This window comes from Chondrus crispus, genomic scaffold (genome assembly GCF_000350225.1).
Source record: "Chondrus crispus Stackhouse genomic scaffold, scaffold_89, whole genome shotgun sequence".
Classification (NCBI taxonomy): Eukaryota; Rhodophyta; class Florideophyceae; order Gigartinales; family Gigartinaceae; genus Chondrus; species Chondrus crispus.
In genome coordinates, this window is record NW_005178819.1 from 202811 (window position 1) to 226439 (window position 23629).

The following is a 23629-nucleotide window of genomic DNA, read 5'->3' on the forward strand; positions in this document are numbered from 1 at the left end:
TAGGTAGTGCAAATCACCGATGGGAATACGAATTTCGAGCAAACCCAAACTGACATGCGACTGTTTGCCAAACATGAAATGTCGATCACCTTCCTGACCTCTAAGCACCAGATCCTGACTCACGAAACGACAATATGCCTTTAGCTGTGGTATTCCGATAACACTCTTTTGAGCTCCTGTATCTATGCAAGCTCCATGAAACTCTTCTTCTTGTAAACTTGAAAATGCTTGTAGTTCACGAGCATCGCAAGCATAGATTGATTCCGTGGTGTTATAGTCATGGGATCGTCTCTTATTGAGAGAAAGGCGACGACTCAGTCCCTCAGAGGAAAATCTGGATGTTCAATATCGGTTTCCGCAGGAGCCGTGTCGTCCTCACCTTCAGTATCGAACACTCCAGCATCGTTTCCGTGGCTCTGGTCAATCTCAAAGACCTGCCCCGAGTCGTACTGATCATCCAGATCATTCGTGTGTCCGGAGTCCAGCTGGGAGCAGAGTTCATAGAGCACCATGTGGGGGGAAGGAGTCTGCTGGCGCTTCTTAGCATAGTACTCTAGTCGGCTTTTTGCGGCAACAACAGAATTTATTGCTTTTGGACAGTCACTGCGGTGATTAGGTTCACCGCAATTGAAACAACCCATAACTTTAAGTGGGTCATTCCTGCCATTTGTTTGTTTTGATTGCTGTGCGTGCGTGATAACCCTGCGTAGGAGGTCGAGTCCTAAGACCTTGGTGTCTGTTCAGGTATAGCCCTTGACTTTGGTACAATATGCCAGAGAAGTCGTCTTCGTTCTTCGCAGTCTTGACGGATACTGAGTCCCGAACCCTCGCTAGCTGTCCTTCCTTGGCAAGATGAAGTGCAGACTCTAACTCACCATATAACATTTGGAAAGACAGGTTGTGTGTAGCGATACGCGAAAGTGGTTCTGTAGCCCAGTCATATCCGACAACGGCTCTGCGAAGAAATTCCACCTTGTGAGCCTCGCCACAATGTGATTGCGGGACCTGAGGAGCAAGCTTTGTGATCACCTTGTATGTCTTCTCAAGGGCAGCAGAGGTTTCAAGTCCATCTGCAACAAACTTGGTCACACGGAGAGACGAGAGATAATTCTTGCGCCGATCTTGGCGGACGCAAGAATTATACTCCTTTTCAATCATCTGCACTGCTTGCGGGAACGTCGCTGCGTATGATTCGATCTTGTTGTAGAAGCGCTTTGCATCACCAGTGAATAGGTTATGCATATACTGAAGGTTCTGCGAGGAAGATAAGTCGTAGTCACTAGGAGCACGTGTGTAATCCGCAACAAAGTCGTTGAAGAACTCTCCAACTGCCCCTGAAAACTTCTGTCTCTCGTCCTTGAAACGCATTGCAATCTTATGAGCAACGCTAGAATCGACGTTTGTCGTGTGAACGATGTCGTCAGACGGAGCGACAACTCCTGGCTCACTGGTCCGCTTTTCTTTCCAGCTGCTACAAGCTTACGAGCAAATGTTTCGGCGATGTCCCGGTCTTCAGCTTCGTCATAGAGGCTTGTTGCTAAGGTGAGAGGAATCCGACGGCTACTGTGCTGAGTGAGGTTGGCACCATTGGTGTCAAGCCAAGTTCGAAGAGCACGGTGAGCGTACGGTAAAGCGTTGATCTCATCACCAAATAGTACAGCCGGAGGGAACATCTCGGCCACTGCGGCTTTAAGCTCCTCTGAAGAAAGTGGTCCAGATCTGATTTCATCGTCGAGCATGCGGACGGAGTTGATAAAGCCCGCTTGTGCTCGAGTCAAAGAAGCCATGTCCACCGAGTGGCAGAACAAGGCCCGATCCGACGGAGAAGCCTGCCACTGGGAAGCCATTTTGCTTCTATTCTGTCAAAGACGTAGAAGACCAGATTGGACGACGAAGGTAGATAGGTGGAAGTCTGAAGTCGATCGGCGACTTCCTTGTTTACTTGTTCGGGTCCGACCCTTGGCGCCTGTAGCCCTTACAGGTAGGTTCTTTGAAGTCCGACTCCCGACGCCTGCAGCCCCTCGAGGTGGTTGAGGTCCGACCTCTGACGCCCGGATACCGTCTGGGTCAGGATAAGATTTCAGCGTTCTACCCTTTTCTGCGTTCTCAGAGAAAGGCGCTTTCTGATCCTTACGAGACTTCCTTAGAGAGGCTATACAGTAAACTGTACGACAGCCTTTAACCTCAGACTGGTCTCTTGCAGGAACGTAGCACGACACCGTTTTAAGGCTTCACTACCACTGGCAAGGTCCTGATCCAAACAATGCGACTTGAAGACAGTTCGCCACTCGCTACCAAGCCAACATCAATCAGCAGAAAAACAGTGAAGCGAAAGAGCGTTTGTGCTCCTAGCTCGTCACCCTTCCCGTCCACCTCAGGCCCTGGCCACTCCATCAGCTCTTTCGAGCGACACCGTTATCCGCCTCAAAGAGACCGGTGGGGGAGCGACGAGTCGAGCAAGAGATCTTGGTACACAGGCAACGCACCCTAGAAGTGTAATAACTCAGTGCCGAAGCACGTTCAGATACCTGGCACTCCAGCCCACAGGTATTGAACACAGACAAACTGTACCTGGCACTCTAGCCCACAGGTACTTCAACAGACAACTAGTACCTGACACTCCAGCCCGCAGGTACTTAAACAGAGACAGTAGCTTAATCGAGTTTTGCGTGATTGCGCAATGTGGCAAAAACTCCGCCTCACAGCTGTTACACTGTAAAACTGATTAGATAACTTGATAAGTGCTCGTCGGGAGCACCCCTTTAAAATGAAACTTGGATTGGACACCTACTTGCCGATGTCGAATGGTACCCCCCAATGGGCGTGGGGGACAGCCTGTCCGAGGTGAACACTAGATCAGCTAGTTCGTTCTGAGGAAATACTTCTCGTTGATAATCGTTGATGTTCCGTTGGTAAATGGGTGAGGCTAGTCCTCTAAGCCCACACGAACTCAGACTTTTATAAAGTTCTAAAATCTAAGCTGGTACAGGAAACCGCGGCTTAGTAGCTCGGGTGAAAACCTATACAGCTCAGCAAAATACACAACTACCTATAAAACTACGTGTTAGGCAGTGGTTACACTAAATGTAACCATTACAGCAAGGATACTGTGCGCTGGATGCGTTGGCGAATTAAGGTTGCAACCCACGTGCGGGCTGACAGCAAGGTACAGCGCAGTACAGCGCCGTTGCTTACACGTCCTCAACAGTTCCCGATAATTCTATATTACACTGGAAACGCCTTATACTTCATAATTCTTACAGCGGCTGGGTACGAAGCAAGCTCGTCATTATATAGTCCTGAAAAAAGCTCAGTGAAAGAGCTTGACTGCAATGAAACCTCCAGGTATTGAGATCGAAGTCACTCAAAATGTCACATCCAAGCATCCGGAGGAAGTTGAAGACCGCTTAGCAAACGGTTCGGCTGAGATTCAGCTACATATGGATAAGCATGGTAGAGTCCTTCTTCAACTAATAATTTGCCTCAACGGGCATCAAAAAAGGCCCGGCGTGTGGCTGGGCTTCGAAACGATAACGTATCGTACTTTCTCAGCTCCTTCATCTTAAAGATGAAGGAGTTGAGAAAGTGGGCTTCATCAAGGACTAATACGATAAGGCTGAGATCGTTTGCCCCGTTTTCGGGATGAGTAATCTGTTTGTCAACAAATCCAGGGAGCTTGGGCGGTAGTCTTTCCTTCAAAGCTTCTCATATGTTGTCCAAAGTGAAGTGGGAGTCTCGTTCTAGTACGAGAATCAGCCCCACCCGCACATGAAAATTCAATATACCCCTGGGCGAACCTGCCGAAGTGCCATGGAGTCGGTCGGTGAGGTGAAACCTATGAATGGGATATGGCAGAAGAAGCTGCTTTCTGAAAGCGATCCCTTCATATTCATCACTACGCATGAAGTTGAGACGAAACAAAAGAATGGAAAGAAGGAGACTCGGGAAATTGCTATCCCTCTCCATGCCATGGACGCGGCCTTAAAGTTCTTGGTAGCTTTTAACCGGTGTGGTAGTGACGAAGAGCTGCACTCAATACCCAAATAATTCTTTGGTTTCACTTACATGACTGCTGGCTTGTTCTAGGTGGACATGCAGATGAAAATGATCCAGTCTAGGGGTGCATTTTCTCGAAACAAGCAGATAATCCATGAAGCTGATGGCCTGGATCAGCACAATGAGTTATGGGAGTCATGACTGCGATCACCCTTCTCAGATCTTTTGAGCGAAGGCAGGGAGAAAAGTGGGACGAGCCTCCACAGCAACTATGGACTATTTTGAAAGAGAAGCCAATTGGCCTGTGGATATGCACAACTCCGTACGAGATCCTCCGGTCCGTTCAGGTTCAAATCACGATGATACCGATGATCTTCAAGTGGTAGACGGTGAGGATGAAATCCAAGCGGATTCAGTCGATGAAGATGAGGATGTTATCATGGTCGAAGACTTCTAAATATAAGGGATCGTATTTGAAGTGATTGTGAAACCTCATAGTGAATCGAAGTGGTAGATGAGTACGGCAGGAGAAAAATTGAGTTTACTTAAAGAGTTTACTTAAAAAGTTTACTTAAAGAGGTTCACAACTTTGGCAACATAGATGAATTGCTGCAAATGTGTCGACCAGTTGATAGAGATTGAAGGGATTTGTACTTGAAGTAATCCTAGTACGTGTCTGCGATATGGATCAGCAAATACAGATTTTCAAACATTGGATCAAAGATTCCATCACAGGCACAACGACTCCTTCCGGTCCGATGGTCCGCTGATCACGTTTCCAGCACTCAGCAACTTGAAATGCGTTCTTCCAAATGGAGTTTTGAGAGTCCTATGTCTTCCAGTACATTAGAGTAGGTCTGCTCTATGGAATCTCGACTGCCATACGGACGAAATACAGCGTACCGTTGTTCATCCTCGTCATCCATGATGTCAGCAAGCAAATCTCTATCATTCGTCTAGAACCGGGCAGAAAGAGATTCAGTTTTTGGACCTGCCATGCAGCCTATCACTCTAGCTGATTCACAACTATTGGTACATTTTCCAGCCCTTCTTGCGATGATCAGGTCTCCGAAAACTTGCGGTGACGCTTTCTATTGGGCTTCTCACAAGTCTAAGAAGCTTCTGAAGTACATACTCGTCTACTTGGTAACTACTTTCCGGTACGTATAATCTTCCAAAATAATAGGATCCCTTGTTGGTAGCTGAGCTTGAACGCGTTTGGATATGGATTTAAACTGGAGTAATGTGCAGTCTGGGAGCGCCTTGAATGAGTCTCGTACAAACCACTTCGTCCGACCAATCATTTCACCCGGGTAGGACGTGTGGGCTTGCATAGTAACCATTGCCTAAGGCACAAGGAACCAAACTTGAGAGGAATAGTGGACCGTGCAGCGTAAATTAGTAGCGGATTCTGAGTCTATACCGAAGATTGTTGTCCTTTACCACTTCCTCAAAATACGGAAGGAGCCTGGAAAAGGCATTTAGCTTGCCTGTATCTTTGAATGTATTTTAGTTAGTTGAGAAATTCGTCGAGTAGTTGAGCTTCCTCCATATCCCTACGAAAGAACTATGTGTAGTATAGTCAATACCACCAGCATCTTTCGATCCGCTTGCACTATCGCAGCGTGCAGTGACATCCGATCGGACGTATGTATTTTTGAGTCTCCACCTAAACTTTGTCCATCTTGTACCAACTCGTTTCCTTCCTTGAAAGGCACCTTGCATTTACATGCCCTGAATCTAAAAGCGGCCTTGTATTGAGTAGTGCTTTTGAGCCACTTTTCTCAATCGTTCTGAGTGTAGTTGATAGTAATTGTGGGTTATTCCTCTCTGGCCTGGGTTGGGTGAGAGGCGGAGGTTTCGCCGAGGGAGCACGCGACGCGGACGCGCGGCCCGAATAGATCCAATACGGTCAAACTCGCGAAAAAGGAGAGGCTCACTGGCCGGTTACGCGCAGTCGCCCCGTGGTGCGTAAAAGGGAGCGACCAGTAACGGGTTAGGAGCCAGCGCCCAGATAAACTACCGAACGGTCGTAGATTTGGCGCGAAATGGACGGGGGCGAGCTTGCCCCAGTTTACTGGTGGGGACGGGTGTCAGGTCTTAACCCCCCAGAGGGACACCTCGGACACCTGTCACAGCACAGTAGTACAGTACCTGCTGCCTATTGCGTGCTGGGTACTGTACACAATTAAAAACCTAGCGCAATAATTTACTACTACCGCACGGACGCTGCTACCACACGTGTGCACTACTGTACACGCGTGATGCTTAGAGACTACCGCACGGGCGACATGTGTGCTAACGCGCACACGTACTACGCATAGACTACCGCACGGACGACACGTACTGTACACGTGCGTCACGCCACGACCAGTCGGTAAACGCGCGCGCTCCCAACACGTGGGCACACCCGCCCACGTGTGCTCCGGGCACGGCCGCCCGGTTTATAACCTCCGCGCGCACGCGCCGGTCATTATACTACATTAATGGCTGTAACTTGACACCATACGTTACGTTCTATTTCATTCTCCAAGGTATGGTAGAATTCTATATCATTTCCGAGTTAGGGGCCATATAATTGATTTGACGCATTTTCTTACCTTACATAGTACCCACCTCTGTTAATTTCCGTTTGATACAGATAGTCGAGAAAAGTTTGTTTGAAATATAGACCTGAGAGTACTGCCGCACGCTCAGGTATACGTTTCGAGCACAACTAGCGAGTTGGGGTAACCATTCGAACGTAATCAGTAAAGAGACAAATATCTCTTTAATGTGAAATCGCCATTCTTGAATCGTTTAAATAGAAGGTGCAGGGCTCTGTGCAGCGTGTAAGTACCATGGTACTTAGACGTGCAGGTGAACTGTTGGGTAGGGGCTACAAAGCTACCCACATCTTCCAGTCTGGAATGGATTGATAGTCATTCACGTTTCATCGAAATACCGTTCTCCTAATAATAGTTGCCACACTGGTAGGATTAATAGGCACATGGAAAAACGTCTCTAACGTTCCCCTATTAATAAATGAAATAGGAGAAACCGCGAGGTTCCTAGGACGGGGACCACATGAACAACGCACTTGGACCCGGAACCGCGTTTTGCAATTTAATCCCACCGATTGATCTTCAACTGCTTACGGTTACGGTTACTTCAAGCTTTTCACTGATTTAGATAGGAGTCACTATGTATCTGAGTAGGCTTACTCGTTTTTGGAAACTTCGTTATATATTGGAGAGCACTCCTAGATTGGCGATTGATTCGATGTGGAGGTATTCATTCTCATAGTTCTTCTATCGCCCCTGATCCATCACAGAAGGCAAAGAAGATAGTTGTGCATCTGCAAGAGAAGTATGAAGCTGCTTTATGCTCCATAACCATATTGTTATTAAAAAGGAACGAAATCACCGCAAAAATCCCTTTCGCCGATTTGAGTGAATCTATACCACGTGGCATCTGTATACGCGTACGGCAGAGTACAAGGTGGTCCACCACATAATATCAAATTGGAAGTGGATGAATCACGGATACAATACGATTTACTTGTGCAACGAAGAGAGAAATGTTACGACAGAGTGACTATGGCCCTGTTCTCGCCATTGAAATTACGACAACAACAAAACTAGGCTGGGATGTCGTGCCTATCGCTTTACTTCCCCTGTGGAGCGCTGTCTCGACTCGAATCAATTTAGCGGTAATCTGAAAAAGACGTCGTGCTGTAACAGACTTCTTCTGCACACACTCGGCGTTATCGTGCCGGCTAGTCTGTGGAGACAAACTCTCCACAAAGAGCCTGTCTTGACCGTGTGGGGTAAGGGACGGATTCTTGTGACCTGAACTTGACAGATTCTTGCCTCCAGGAACGAAGTAAAGATGACAGCGAACCACGTGGCCATGATTCTTTGTAGATTCAAGTCTAATCTGAGTCATCCCTCGTAGTGATACGCTTTCCTCTTACGAAACAGCATCACATGACCCATCGTCTCTTTCAGTGAAGTCGGAGTTTAGCTGAACGCCCACTTTCTTCAACAGCGCACACATGAAAATGTATCTCCGGTCTATTTATTCTTTCACTATGAAATGACGAGAAAAGGGACAAGCCCAAGAGAGAAATCCATTTTCTCAAGATCAAATGACGCAGTATGCAGGATTTCTTGCATAGTCCAGATTTAAATTCTTAGAGTTCCAACAGTTAAGTCTACTTGGAGGGACTGTGAGGGACAACGTTTTCCTTAAGCAAGAAGGGATCCGCAGTTCTCGGAACAGACATCTCCCATAGGCCCTTCTGTCGGGGCACAAGTCGAAGTTTCGCAGACCTTTGTCCCAGGCGAACGTCCACCATAGCGCCCGTCCTTGCCTCCTAAAACTGTATCTGCGTTCTGTTGGACGCCGGAGGAAACACTTCCCAGCGCGGTCATGTGGCGTCAGATGCAAAGACTTCGGCCTTTTCCGTCTGTCTTGGAATAGAACTTGAATATAGAGCTCTACACATTGCCATTTGCATAATCATTCAGCACATCTGCGCCAGCAGAGATTTCTCTTAGTATTCCATCATCTCCTCGGTAACGTCCTCTCCACGGAGAGGAGCTTCGAAAAGGCGGTTGGATGGCAAATCAATGTCACTTCTAAAGCCTTCAAGAGCGACGAAACTCATCTCCTCCAGCTCAGTCGCCTTGGCCAGGATGTGTTATTCAGCGACGCTGTATATTTTCATGGCTACATCCCGGAGGGTATGATCCTTCTGGTACTGCAAGGCCATATTGCGACTCGACTTGTGAACGGCAGAGTTACCATGAGCACGTTGGCTTTCGTCGACCAGAGTTCCTTTTGTCGCATATTCACAGCTTGATAGTCCGGCATGATAGATTCGCATCAAGTCAATCCTCTCCACTACGCAATTCGCCCAGTAACTAACAGATTTGCGAAAAGCACCGCGCCAACAAGTTTGATGCCGTATCCGAATGCCTGTCGGCCACTCAATGGGTGGAAATAAGGCCTCTACCCGTTCTCTCTATCTTCCCCAGTGAACTGGAGATCCTTCCGCTCCTCAGGGACTGGCTTATTCTCACGTCGGCCCTTGTGTCCACCAGGCATACTGGTGTGGTTTGAGATGGGAGAACTCCTCGCCAAACCGGTCCTTGTGGACGACTAAACAGAGAACAGGGCAGAACCCTTCTCGGGTGCGTAACCGTTGATAGTTCGACTCCCACGCTGCTACGAAGTGAGCTCCCAGCGAGGCCATCGCGATAATAGAGCAGCTTTCCTGCCGGCGGGTGGAGTCCAGACAGAACCAACACGGAGGCGGTCGGCCTGTGCCGCGTTCGTCCCTGCTTCCGTAGTGGCGAAGGTCACCGGATGAATAGGACATTGTTGTCGCATTCATTTGCACTGATGGTACTGGTGGCGAGTAGAGAACTGTTGGAAACGATCTTGCAGTACTCTCGGGCACTGTACGACGCGTCATCGTCAGTATTCCATCCGCATTGGGTGAGGTCCCTCAAAAGAAGGACTTTTACAACGACTCGATGGAAAAATACGTAGTCTTCCTTTTCGAGTAGTTAAAAGCAATCTTACCAGTCCGGTCGCAGGATCTGACGTGCGATAGCAACAAGTGCCGTCTTGCCGAGCAGTGTGTCTCACCGATCGCTTGTGCCAATCTGGGCACTGCATGAGGTTACACTGTGGTGTCGGTCGTTATATAATTCTGTATTTGCTGGCATGTCGCAGGGTGAAATCACTCGACGTACAGCGACTTCAACCGGCAGTCTAAAAAGACAGGACCACAACGAAAGGCCTTGTCCCGCAGTTAGTTGCTGTGGGTTTACAAGGACATACTACAACTTTAACGAAAGAATAAGACTTCGGTGATGGCCTCGGCGATAGTGTAATCAATAGCATATGTTCTTAAATGGAAATTCAGTAATTAACTTTTCCCGTGAGCAACTTGGAACCAAAATCCATGATGCCACCAATAAGGAGCGATTGCATTTGGGCGTGAGCCTGTCGGGTTAGGTAGAATTGGGAGCACCATAAGGCACCTCTCTGACTGACGCCGTTATGGTCGCAAGACATCCTAAACTATGCAAGGAAGCCCAATACCGCTATCAGAAGTTGTCCATCGAACGTGTACGATTTCGTCTGCACGAAAAGCCTCGCCCTAATACGGCTTTCACAACCGGTAATTTTGAAGTTTTTTAGAGTGATGCGGCCTTCGAACCGGTTGGTCTTGTAAATGTACGCCTTGGTCAACAAATCATTAAGCAGTTAAATGACAAAAAACATCCTCTTGCGAGCCGACAGTTCGTTAGTTCGACGAGTTCTACTCGGTCGTTGTTCTGGGTGATCACATTCATGGTTTGTATCGTTGCCCTTCACGTCACACCATCTAAGTGGGCGACCATGGTCTCTCCTGCCGCCTGGGTGGCGTAGATCTTCGTCACAGCCCGAGTACACTGAGCTATCGTCGGCGTTTCGTCAAGCTTGACGCTACGGATATTGAATGCCTCGACGGACATTCAGCCCTGGAGTTTCTATTCGACTGAAGGCCTTCTACTTTGATGTGCTAATCTCGACCGCCAGTATGGTACCGGAGACGGCGTGGTAATCCAGAGATTGCCAAAGTACCTCTTAACCTGTGCAGGAGCCGTTGGGAGGGTGTGACGTCCCCTTCACGCGCGCTTCCACGACTCTGCGTGCGACTGCCGCGAGCGTCATGTCGGTATGTCGGCGACAAGAAGCTGACCGAAGAACAAGCGCTCCAGTTTCGAGCGCTGCGCTTTGTTCCTGCAAAATCCACCCGTATCAAGTACAGGGGCGGCGTCTCCGAATCTGTCTGCCAAAAAGAAGCTACATGCTACGTTTCAGCTGCATTGTTTGCTACAATAAGCGGATTACTTAATCCCGAGAGGATTAATTAATCTGGTCTGTAGAGTAGACACAAGAAAAATAAATTAATTTTTGTCCTCATATGAGGACTAACGGTTTGATATCCGACCAAGCGTTATCATAGCATAGAAGACTGCGACGTTTATTTCTTTTCAACTTTGATGTCCACGGATTGTTTTAGTAGATTGACTCAATTTAAAATTTTCCTAAGTTAAAACCGAGCAGAAAGCACTCAACGCAATGTTTCTATGCTACTCGTATAAAAGTTGCTTACAATCAAATGCGCTCCGTAAGCAAACCTTTTCTTTTGAACAGCTTTATGTGCGTCAAAGAATTGGGTTTCTCTAAAATTGACTAACAATGCTTTACCTGCAATGATGGACTTTCTGTTGCAAAAAACAGAAGTTGAATCGTTGCATTGCCTAGAAATAAAATAACTTTTATCCTCTTCTGAGGACTAACGGTCCGAAAACACCAGAGCGCTTCGCAGAAATGCTTTTCTCAGAATGGCCATGATACAAATATACGAGAACTATATGTGCCACTGACCAGGGAATAACGAAGCTGGTTTTCTACCCTTTCGTTAATCGCAAGCATTTTATTTACTTTTTCCGATTACTTGGAGTAGAAAACTCGTATCTTCTGTCAAAACCGATTTCAATCGGGCTACAATCTGATATCAAAACATCTGTCAAGGCCACGCAGCATTTTGCGAACGCCTACATGTGAACAGATAAAATTTCAAAAGAAAGGGCCTCCGAATAATTGACATTTGTATATGGCATGCCGCATTGCTTTTGACCATAAAAGCAACTACTATCAGCGCTCTAACATCCTCATGTCTCAGAGATATTGCAACTCCCTTTCATCCAATGCATCATGATCATAGACGATTTCGGAACGGAATGTCGCTCATCAAGGATATATCTTGAAGAATTTAACGAAACGGTTTAGGAATTCCACTCCGGATCGTCTATGTCATCTCACTTCCACTCTTCTGATCTTACATTTGTGAAATTACCAATCCCAACCTTCCTCATCATACATGCACTCACAGCTACATTATTAGGCATCCGACGATAGTGATTAAGACCATTCCATGCATAGCAGTGCGTTGACAACGAATTCGAGAAGTTTTATGTTTCAGGTGCAAGAAATCGCCTCTCATATTTGCTCGTTACAGACCAAATGATGAACGAAGGTGAAGGATACTTCTTTCAGTCCAGATGCATTTCCACAACTCACAGTTGCAGACGAATATATGGAGCGGCGTTACATGCCAAATGGGGGCATGCGAAAATGATATGAAAGATTTTATTAGGAGGCATACGGATCAACTTGCGATTCGATGCTTGGCATGAACATATCAACGGAAACTAGAATTTGGGAGGGTCGAAATCACCCATGCAGAATCAATTATGATCTCGGAAAAAACTTTTAACTTCTTCTGTCAGTTGGGCTAATTCACAGAAGATCTAGGCGGCTACTTAAAAAGGGTCAGAAGGGCATTTCATTCTTCCTTACACTACCGGGCAGACAGGAGTCTCTGGAAGAAAGTGTGCCACGGCGTTAAGACAAGGCCCTCAAGACTTGTTCAGTAATCTCCAGCTATATCGGCAGGATCTTCTGACATAACATGTGCCACGACGTTCATGGCAATAACTGGAAAACAGAGATCCCTGGCTATAACTCTCGACTGTGTAGATATGCAGGCTAGGCCACGCGAGTCGAAATGTAACAAAGAAGCTCCAGGGCAGAAGACAGTAATGCCATTCGCCCGAAAACGGTGGCAGTTTTGTCTTTGAGGGAAGGAATGGGCCTTATGCTCAGCGAATAAAAGAGAGATGCCCAATCAAAACAACGTCTGCTTGTCGAGGCATTGAACATTCCTGGGCAATCTATAAATTTGAGTTTGTTTAGGAAGTTTCTAGTGGTTGTCAGAAGAGTGGTGTGCACTTAGGCAAAAATATATGGATAAGTGCGAGGTGAGTTTTATGTGTAAGATTTTTCAGTATTTCTGTGCATACATGTCTTTTCAGAGCGTCAAGACTGTTTGATGGCATCAGTAGCTGGCTCGTGAGAACAAGACGCATTTTGTGGACATGCAGCAAGGGTCTTCTACGAGAGCAGCGTGTAGTTGGAGATTCAATTCCATCATGGGACAGTTTGCAACTGATCTGAAGGCTAAATATTGAAGCAACATATGAGGCATGACGTGTGTTGGAATACATTCAGCATTTGCTCCGTATTGCATAAAAGAAATCGTTTCGTTTCTTGCTCAGCCAGAAGTGAAGGTGGAATTTTTTGAAGGATGATGTGGATTGCTCACACAGGTGTGAAATGTACTTGTACAGTACAGCACACCACGCTATGCCATTCCAGATCCCTCCAAAAATAACTGACAGCGAGAAACTGATGTTTGTATCTCACAGCGTTTACGGTTGAAGTCCTGCAATTGCACTGAAATCACCTGTTATTTGGAACTGCTGTACATGCCGACAAAGGTATTCTATCAAAAAGCCGTCTATAGTAACCTATCCCTGCTATATACAGCAGAATATACTGGCTGTACTGTTGACTGTATGTTCAAGTCTCTGGCCATCCAAATACAGCCACCGTTCACACTGGTGGTACATCGCATATGCAAAGTGTGTACAAATCGGAGCACCAATGCATAGATTTATAGCGCATGCTATTTTGCAGTTACACCAAAGAAGTGAACCTTTCGTAAAAATAAAATTCGGCAATGAGAATTTAAGAAGATGTCTCCGCCAGTTTGCAAAGTCTCAGTTTGCATTGCTTTGTAGGGCAACGCAATTCCGGATGATGCACTTCCGTGCAATGCACTTCCGGGCAATTCAATTCCGGGTACCATTCTGAAAATGATGCTTCTTACTGTAGTAGTCCCAGTCACCACCTGGAACAAAGTCCAAAACTCCATATAATCTGCGTGTACGAATCATATAAACAGTAAGCCCGTGTATCTAAAGAAATTCTGTTCGCCTCTGATCAACCAACGACCTTGCACCGATTTGCTATCCTTCTATTCGAAGCGCACAGTGCGTTGCAATAATTGTCTATTGGAGGGTATATTAATGTGGCAATGCTGGCCCATCAAACGAAAACGTATTCGAGTATTTTCTGGATATATCATATTTATGGATACAGCCCGCAATACTCCTCAATAAAGGAACTGTCACTAGGAGGATAGAAGATGAACCAGACTCAGAAACTTTTTCTGTCGAGTGATATTATTTCTCGAATGTTAAGAGTTAGCGTGGAAAATCAAAAAGCATTTCAGCATGCCTGTTTTCGGAATCTAAGCTTTACTGCGGTTTGGCATCATCATGGTGTACAGTACTCCAATCAATTGTGATCTGCTTGTCTAATTTGACAACTTGAATTGGTTAGATATGGGGGCTCCCTTCTCAGAAGCAGTTCATGATCTATTGGGGTTTATTTCATGTTTCCTGAAGTTATTTTAGAGGCAACAGATTTCCGTTTATTTGAAGTGCATTTGATAGATTCCATGGAGGGGACGGTAGGGTGACCTACGGACCATCGATGTAGGGATCGAAGAGTTTTGAATTCTATAAATAGTGACGGCCTGCCCGGATACAAGGAAACAATTAAACAGCATTACAATCTTGGCGCGAAACGCGGAGACAGGAGGAATCCTCGTCATGTTGACGTTAGTTTCCAGAGAATCGAAGGTCTTTATTTTTTCCTACGGATCATGTGATAAGATACATTTGTGTTTTATTAGAGGTTGCTCCGTACGGAAGAATATGTTTTATGTGGATCTAAAATCAGCGAGAAGTGCTCGAAAACCACAGATGATTCTTCTCGGCGGCATGAAAGGGAGGACGGACATGTTCTTCCCCTTTCAATTATTCACCTTTCCTTTACCCGCAACTTTGAATGGACCGCTGCGGAGAACAACTGGTCAGAGTCACGGTAAGCCCATAGGGATGGAGTCTCATGTGTAGAGTGGATAAAAAGCGTGACGAAGGAGTGACGCAGGTACTACTTTTTTGAAGCGTGATGAGTACAGTGCGTAAGAAGTTGGCAAGCCATCATGAATATATATACATCTATAAGGAAGTTGAGTTCTGGATCTTCAGCGGTGTGCAGCTGACAGGGCCGGAGAAGTGTATAGAGATATTCTCATCAGGAAGGTGTTCAAGGAACGCTACCGGCAACTGAGTTATCAAAATTAAGCATATAAACAGGTTGAATGTGTATTCGTGAATCTTGAATGCGATTGCAAGCTGTTTATTTCTAGATACAATGGGAAGCAGTTTGTTTAATTCATTGCGGTAGAGAGTACCCCATTCGAATGATCTGCAAGATTTTATTGCCTATGACGAGTACGTTTAGAAATGGTGTACGTTTAGAAATGGTGTTCAAAATGACTTTCTCACCTTCCCGTTTAATGTTGTACTTTTACGAAAAAGTCTGACTCCATATGAGGCATTCCGCTTGTCGTCTAGGACATTAGACCCTGCTGTGCATGCGACTGCTCTTAGGAATTGCAGCTGGTGGACGGTACGAGTTTTAGTGCGATGGCCGATAACTTCTCAAGCTGAATGCAAAAAAAAAGTTCACATTGTGAGGTTACGGTCAGAAGCCATGACCACATCGCCATGAATTTTTGGTTCATTATTACTTCTTGACAGGACGACGTGATTCTGATGATGAAGACTGCGGCAGACTGCAGCAGTGCACACATGTCTACCACGTGATGCCAGCAGTTCAGAACGGGATAAATTTTAGTTCGTGTACACGTATGCCTGAATACCACGTGGACAAGAGCGAGATTAGTGGCATCCAACTTACTGTTTTACTGTACCCTGAAGATATTCGTAGTTTTACGATGGTTGATGGTCAGTGGGACATCAGCTAAACAGGATCCAACATGCCACAGTAGCGCGCTACAGTAGAACAGGATGAATCAAACATTAAAAAGGACGAAAAATTCAAAAGGAAAACAAAGAAAGAGAAAAAGACATGATGAAAAAGGAGACACGACACGAGGGCGGCAGTGCCGGGGATGGGTGGGAGAGAAATAGACATGGGGAGGAGAGGTACAGGGGGGGACGCGCAATAGTGCCGCTTTCGTTATTGCCACCCTCGAATTAGTGCCGCCAAAACCGGCAGACACAGGTTCTGCCACGTGTCATGCACGACGTCGTCATCGGCCACTCCTCATGCGCCTCAGCTCATCTCAATTGGTGACGTGATGGCACCTCACTCAAAGACCCTAACATGACTCCTGAAAAGATCGCCAAAGCGAAGCGTACGCGCCTTACGATTGCACAGAAAATCGAGGTTGGGCATCTGCTGCAGGTCGGGAATGCGAATGCCACAGTTATGCGTCAGTTCAAAATTTCAGAGCGAACCATCCGAAACATCAAACGATCTCTTCCTTCACTCCAACAAATTGTGACCAACACCGCTACAACGCTCGGAACAAAGACTTTGCACTCTGCGATGTGGAGGAATGGATTGAGATCGAGACTAATGAGCTTGTGGCAGAAGCTTCTATTAGTGATGCTTGCGATTCAATACATTATGGTGGAGAGCTACCGAAGCAGTCTGCCAGTGATGCTATGATGGATGATTGTGTGGCAGAAGGCGAGTGTGAAATTATGGAGAGGCGGGCCGTACCGAGTGCTGTAGTGTTAGCAAGGTTGTTTGGGTCTTTGGAGAGTCTGAGTGTGGAGTGCGATGTGAGCAATGCCTTATCGCACTTGAGGTCCGCAAAACGAGCTTTTCTAGAAGCTAGGCATGAGAGACAGGGTCAGGCAACAACAGCAGACTTCTGGCCGGGTAGTGATTCTGCTTTCTGATAGTTACGCTCCGAATTAGTGCCGTATTATTAGTCCCTACACAGGGCGGCACTAATGCGTAGGGTCGACTGTAGCGGGATAGGACAGCTCGCTTCTACTACTTATGGGTCGGCGGCGAGGCGGGTACAGCGAGACGCCCGGCTGTCAGTAAGTGCTTACAAAATCGTGCTATTTCCCGTGGAGTTTCACCCCTACAGTAGTATACACACAGTGTACAAGTTGGTACCCCCCGAAATTGTACACTTTATGAAAATAAACGAAAAATCAGCTTCCAAACATCTGCCGAAGCCGATTTTCACATGGCTAAACAGAGCACGGGTCCCCGAATCTTGTGCTGTAAACGGCGAATCGCCTCATTTACGGCAAACGCGGTCGCCTCTCGTGAGAGCATCACCTCAAACAAGGCATTTCTGCAAAAACGGACACCAAACTTGAACACTACAGTAATTGGGCAATTCAAATTGGACATGCAAATTTTTATCGTCAGAAAAACATTTCAAGCGCAGGTGGATGCACGCCACCTCCATTGCTATCGAAATGGGTTAACCTGATGTCATTTTTCATTTGCTATCAAAGACGTTGGCTCACAGACACTGAAAAGTTTCAAGACCAAGTTGCTCCTTTACCTTCCTTGCTCTAGCTTCGGCCTTCTTCTGACAGACGATGCGCTTCGCTACTTGAAGACGAACTGCCACGGGATGTGGGGCTAAATCACGGACGCCATACGCATTGACACGCAGAGCCAGAGCCTGTTTCTCAGTTCTCAAACATTCTTTCATTGTCTTTGCATATAACACGGTCTCACGTTGGACCTTCACCGCATCCTTTTTTTCCTTTACTGCCCTTCGCGCACTGTCTAGAATATTTTTCTCCTTGGCTTTCTGCAGCGCCGCCCCAGATGTTAAACATAAACCAACTGCAGTGTACAATAAACCGCGACATAATACCACCGGCTGCAATCCAATGCCATCTCTTTGTAATTGTCGTTTCTTATTGATCATTTTCGATATATCCTCAACGCTGATTCGCTTAGTATGTTCCTAATAAGACATTGGGCGCGATACGTTCAATAAAGGTCGCCAGTCTAAAGGATAGATACCTGATTTCCCAAATGCCTTCTCAATATCACTTCTTGTAAAGGCCATTGTGTAGGCTTTCGTTACCAGCTTCAAAAAATCAAATGCGTCATAAACGTTACTGTTATCGGCAGATGACAGTCTCTCAACTAGATTAGGCAAGTGCATCTTGAAAGGTCCGAACACGCCAACATCTAAGGGCTGTGTCACTCCACTGGTGTGCGATGGCAATGCATAGGCAAAAATACCAGCTCTGTCAAACATATCCAACACACGAAACGTCATATGACTGCGATATCCATCCATAAGTAGGAGCATTTTTTGACCATTCCTTGTGTGCTCAAAGTTGTCTTTCACGAAAAATGTTGCCCATTCCATGAAGCTGCTGGAGTCAACTCCGGCGATATGTTTACGTGTGGTAATTAAACTGCCATTACGAAGGCAATCAGTAACAGTTTCAACGCATTCTCCATCTCCGTAATTCGATACTCTAAAATTTAGAGACTTGCCTTTCACAACGAAAAGGGGTCGCCCCAAACACCCACTGGCGAATATAACAGGCATCATTGTAATACGCTCAATGTTTCGGAATTCTGGGGACCTTTGAACCGCAAAAGATGACCTTGTGACGAAATGTTTGCGCTTTTCAGACTTTAGACAGTCTTTGTTTGGGGAAATGCCCGTTTCGTCCAAATTTGCGATGTGAAATGAGTCTATACTGTTGTCCTGGCTGATTTTCTTGATGGATAAAAAATGAGTTGTCAAGGTTTCGTCGTTGCAGGCTCTCCAACGAATCTTCTGTTCCTTAGTCGTACGGCGAAAGCTTATGTCATCTTGATGGCCACTCAAAAAGTTTCCCAAAAACGCCTTGCCGGGGCGATTGTTTATGAAAGGAAGCGTGTTTTGGCGGTGCTGAGGAAAAGAGTTTACTACCATTTGAACAGCATCTTTGATGTCTTCGCGGTTTAGCGGGAAACCCCGGCCTGAATAACGCTGAACTAGATCAACAATGATCTTTTCTTCGGAGTTGGTGACGTATGAACGGGATCGTGGTGGATAGTCTTTGTGTTGCAACTGATATTGGAAAGTGGAAAGAGGCAGACGTGCAATTAGTGCAGCACGACGGCGAGATACATAGTGCTTTTCAGTAGCTATGATGGCGTTTTGAAAGCATTTCTCAGCTTTAGAAAGTCTTTTAGCTCTTGCCATGAAGACTGGCGAATGTCGATGATTGTCAGTCTCGGTATTTGTGTCAAGTCTAGATTGCATGCTGGGGACTCGATTTGCATTTGTATCCAACGCGGCAATGGGCACTGGGATTATCGAGGGTGGCAAGTTCGAATATGTGCTTTAGAGTGGGCTGTTTGCATTTCCCGCCATGTTACAAAGGCTTTCTCAGGCGTCATGGAGAGTAATGCAGTATTTATTGATCAAGTTTCGTTTTTCTGGATAAATTTTTCATATTTTGATTTTGTTCAAGTGGTGGTGGTACTGTTCAAGAATGGGTGGGCCCTTCTTGTACATTGACGCGTACAGAGATAATAAGAGCATGGGTCAGGAGAGGGAAATTGATTGACTCTTGGAAGTGGCCACGCCAACAAGTCATCAGAATACTGTAGGACATAAACGGGTACACGTGGAACACGTGAAATTCGTGGGAGGCACGTTGTGTACAGTCAAGGATGGGTAGAACCCTTTTAGGGTGCGAGCGACTCGATTGGTGTCAACCCTAGTTCAGGCTGCACTGGAGTGAAGTTATCATCATCTGCAAAATGCATCCAAATTGTACACTTGCGCATCGCCCTCTGAGGCCCGTTCCTAAGTCCGGGATGATTCTTTCCCGAATCTCCCTATCACACCACTCTTAACTTCTACCTTATTCATTGGACAGTTCGATGTTAATCTTTGACATTAACTTTATCTCCTGACTGTAAGTAGCTAAGAGTCTCAACAAGTGCAGGTGAGCTACTGGTTATTATTCTGGTTGCACAACAATGAACAAGAAGAAGAAGGGGCAAGTGGAACTCACTGAATGGCCACAGGAAGCGTCGTGAGCAGAGCAAAAACAAGAAAACGTACAACGCTTTTCACGTCCAATCCGGAGTAGTTTCTCAAGAAGCAACTCCACGACAGCATATGAAGCGGGAGTGGCAAGGTCATGGCAAGATGTGCAAACTTTCACCACTGCAACTGCACTGGCCATCGAATTCTTTATCAATGGAGATGGCATTACTTTCTTCGAAAGAAATGTTGGTTCTGTTTCGCACAATGTTAACCCGGCGATGACCGCGTAGTGGCGAACTCGCAACTCGATCCAAGTGCAACCTAGCTGCCACAGCGTTCAGCGTGTCGTCTCCCAGTACCGAAGCTGCAATAGCTGCTAAAAAAGCTGTGCTGTAGTTGTTCCTTACTTTTCGCGCCGTTCCCGCACTAATACTTTTTTTCAGAACTTGCCCTCTTCCCATAACGAAATATGGTCTAGGAGTGGCGGTGGCGGATGGCGGGTGGTGTAGGGGATTCGGGAAGAAGAAGAGGACGGACAACGAGCGTGGCAAAGAAGAAGACGAATGGAGTATCAGCGTTCGGGGGAGAAGCGGGGGATGGTGGGGTGGAAGGAAAAGGGCTTGGAGGGGGGAGGAAACCTGGCGGCGTTGGAGACCGGAGTGGGAGGTGGTCCGCATGACTTGAAGGAAGGGGCGAGTGAACGAAGGTATAGATAGACGCGAGAATGGTCAGCACCAGATTCTCTGGTGTGAAACGTAGACGTCCTGCAAGGGCATTTTCCGCTCTGTACACGTGTACAGTACTACCATTTACAGCGCTTTTCTTGAAAAATTCAATTTAAAGGCCTGGTAGATACGCACTGCTGGAAGTCAAGAGAAGAAAATTTTGTGATGGACTGCGAGTTAGGAACGGGTCTGAGGCCCTCAGGGCCTCTCTAAGGATTGCTCGGTCCAAACATGCCCGTCCATGCTGTCTTAAAGGACGCCACGCCCTCTGGAGGCCCAGACATGTTTTTGATGTGCCTGCGCTGAGGTACAACTATCCAAGGGTACTTAATCGCTCTCCCTCCCTTTACTCCCCTTGCAGCCCCTTCAGAGGGTGCCATCTTCCATCATCCGAAGCATCATCCGAAGCCAAGCCCAATCGATAACCACTGCACCCTCCCTGTCCGAACTTCCATACAACGCACAGCATGCGACTTGAACACTGCGCCATTTCATTTAGACCTCCTCCGTAAACACGGCTGAAAGCGTTCGTATTTTGGAAGGGTCGATCCCCGCTCTTCACCTTCTCACGTTGAGAGGGTCAGTCCTCGGAGCGTGTTCGTCATTCCTCACGTCAAAATGTCTACCACCATTTCCAGACCAGGCAAAACTGCGGCCACATCGATCCCTTCTGGCTCCATTTCCAAAGACTATCCATGGCATCCTTCACTGGAAGCTGTGTACGAGCCGGGTGTCAAGCTAGGACGCGGCTGCTTTGCGACGGTTTACAAGGCCAAGCGTCGCTCCGACGCTGTACAAGTTGCTATCAAGGCGGTGGAAAAAAATAAGCTCGATGGTGACACCACTGCCCTTCTCCGCAACGAACTTGAAGTCTTGCAGGCCGTATCGAAGCACCCTGGCATCGTCACGTTACTCGATTCATTGGATACGGAGGAGCATATGTTTTTCATTATGGAATACGTTGACGGCGGGCCTCTGCTGGATCGCATTGTAAGCAGAGGCAGCTTTTCTGAAAATGATGCACGCGTACTATTGCGCGCCACGCTGCTAACGCTTGAGTTTCTGGCCAATTTAGGCTGCGTGCACCGCGATATTAAACCGGAGAACATCCTTGTCGACAACTGCTCCGACAAGTGGCCCGTAAAGCTCACGGATTTTGGGTTTTCAGAAAAAATGCAACCAGACGAGCTCCTTTATCAAACGATGGGCACTCCACTCTTTGTCGCCCCGGAAATTTTGAATGGCCGCGGATATGACTGCGCCTGCGATATGTGGAGCTTGGGCGTTGTCCTTTATTTGGTCTTGTGTGGTTATCCGCCGTTTCCATCTGATAGTCCTAATGTCCTCGTCGAAGCGATTGTCAATGGCAATTACTCTTTCCCAGCTCCCGAATGGGACCACGTCTCCGACGATGCCAAAGATGCTCTAAGAAGGATGCTAGAAATCGACCCACATCGCCGTATTACTCCGACCGAGGCATTGGTTCATCCGTGGTTCCGGGCCGCCCAATCAACCTCTGATTTACCGAACAGCAAACTCAAAGAGTTCAATGTAGCTCGTAAATTCAAGGCGCTTTACGTGGCTGTGCGTACTACACAAAGCTTTTGGAAAGTTCTCGATCCAAATCGCAAGAGAGAACAGGATCCAGTATCACATGAGAAGCTGCAAGAAGACGTCGAAAGAAATAGAGCTATGCTGGAAAGACTTAAACTGAATACGACAAAAATGACTGTTCCCGAGACCAGCAGTGCCCCGGGTTCCTCTAAACCAAATGCGGCTTCCCAATTTCCTTTCACGCCACTCAGACACAGCCGACGCTCTCTTGTCCTTCCGGTCAGTGCTCTTGACTCTACATCAGAACGATCCCATGGCGGCGGTGGACATCAAGTGAAGCAGTCCACAGGCTTCAAATCTTGGAATTCCCAGATGATGTCTTCCCGAGCAGAGGAATTGGTGGCCCAGGCGAATGGAAGCTTGGCTGAAAAAGACAACCTCAATCCTTTCTTTCTGGACAACAGCGTCTCTACGGAAAACCCTGTATCGTCAGGGAGAAAAAGACTTGCCAAGCTAGATTTTAATGGACTGCTGTGAGAGGAAAGTACAGTGTCAAGCAAGTCACGGTGCGCGTGGTGCAGCAGTTGCTGTAACAAGACGCGTTGAATGAGGCGAAGGGCTGCAGACAAGAGTGAAATCGCAACCTTGGACTCTTAACATTGTATTGAACATTCTGTCGAAGGAAAAGTGCAACAGCTACAGTCTAGCTTGCATGGACGGCAGCGGGAGACGAGGAATGGTGTCCTCACACCGTTGGCCTTGACCTGTCTTCCGGACACGGACACTAGAGCCTGTTCAATACAAACGAGGATTGATCGGGTAGATGTACTATCACATCGCGATAGGTCGTGTAGGACTACCTGGTTCTTGTCTTGTACCACTTTGACTCGTCTTCATATCTCCTCGACATCAGTCATAAGGAGAAAAAAGACGCCATCGCGTGGAAGGCAATGCCCATTTTGCTGTGCCGAATGTGTTTGCGTATTCAGGTTTGGTATGCACGAGGAAAATAACGTGGCTCATGTGAAGTGAGAGTTTACATTAACTCCTACCTCCGATGGGGTCAACCACTACATTTTCAAGTAGTTGACAGCGTGTTGTTCACCAGAAAGGCTCATGATGACCCCAAAGCATGTCCCGAACCCCATTGATGTTTCGACCTGGAAATTGGCATCGTGAATCCGCTTCGCACCCCCGAGGTAGTCGCAGCACCGCTTTGCCTCCCAGACGCACTTCCAGTTCGAGATGAACCACCGAAGCCTCTCGCCGCAGGCCCAGACTCCATGACTGGCGATACTCTTTGCAAAGTGGTGAGGGACCCAAGAGTGTTTTGAATCTGATCGATGAGACGTTCAAACCAGATGGGAACGAAGATTAGATTCTTGCCTTGCGGCATAGTAGGGTAGACAGAGTCGAAGAAATAATATAAATGACCGCCGAGAAGTCCTAGAACACCCGAAATGTTGAAACCGCCTTTGATAACGTCCAGCAAAACCAAGGTAAGTGAGAAGTATTTGGCCGGGATTTTGATGAAGCCATA

At 46.9% G+C, this 23629-nt stretch overlaps 1 protein-coding gene; it reads left to right on the top strand.

Moving 5' to 3' along the window:
* The first annotated feature begins 21153 nt into the window (after positions 1–21153).
* On the top strand, positions 21154–23538 carry CHC_T00008462001 (Serine/threonine protein kinase). XM_005711913.1 is given in 2 exon segments: positions 21154–22626; positions 22627–23538. 1 exon segment carries the CDS (start codon positions 21154–21156, stop codon positions 22624–22626), a length of 1473 nt encoding a protein of 490 aa, XP_005711970.1. The 3' UTR covers positions 22627–23538.
* The last annotated feature ends 91 nt before the right edge of the window (positions 23539–23629 follow it).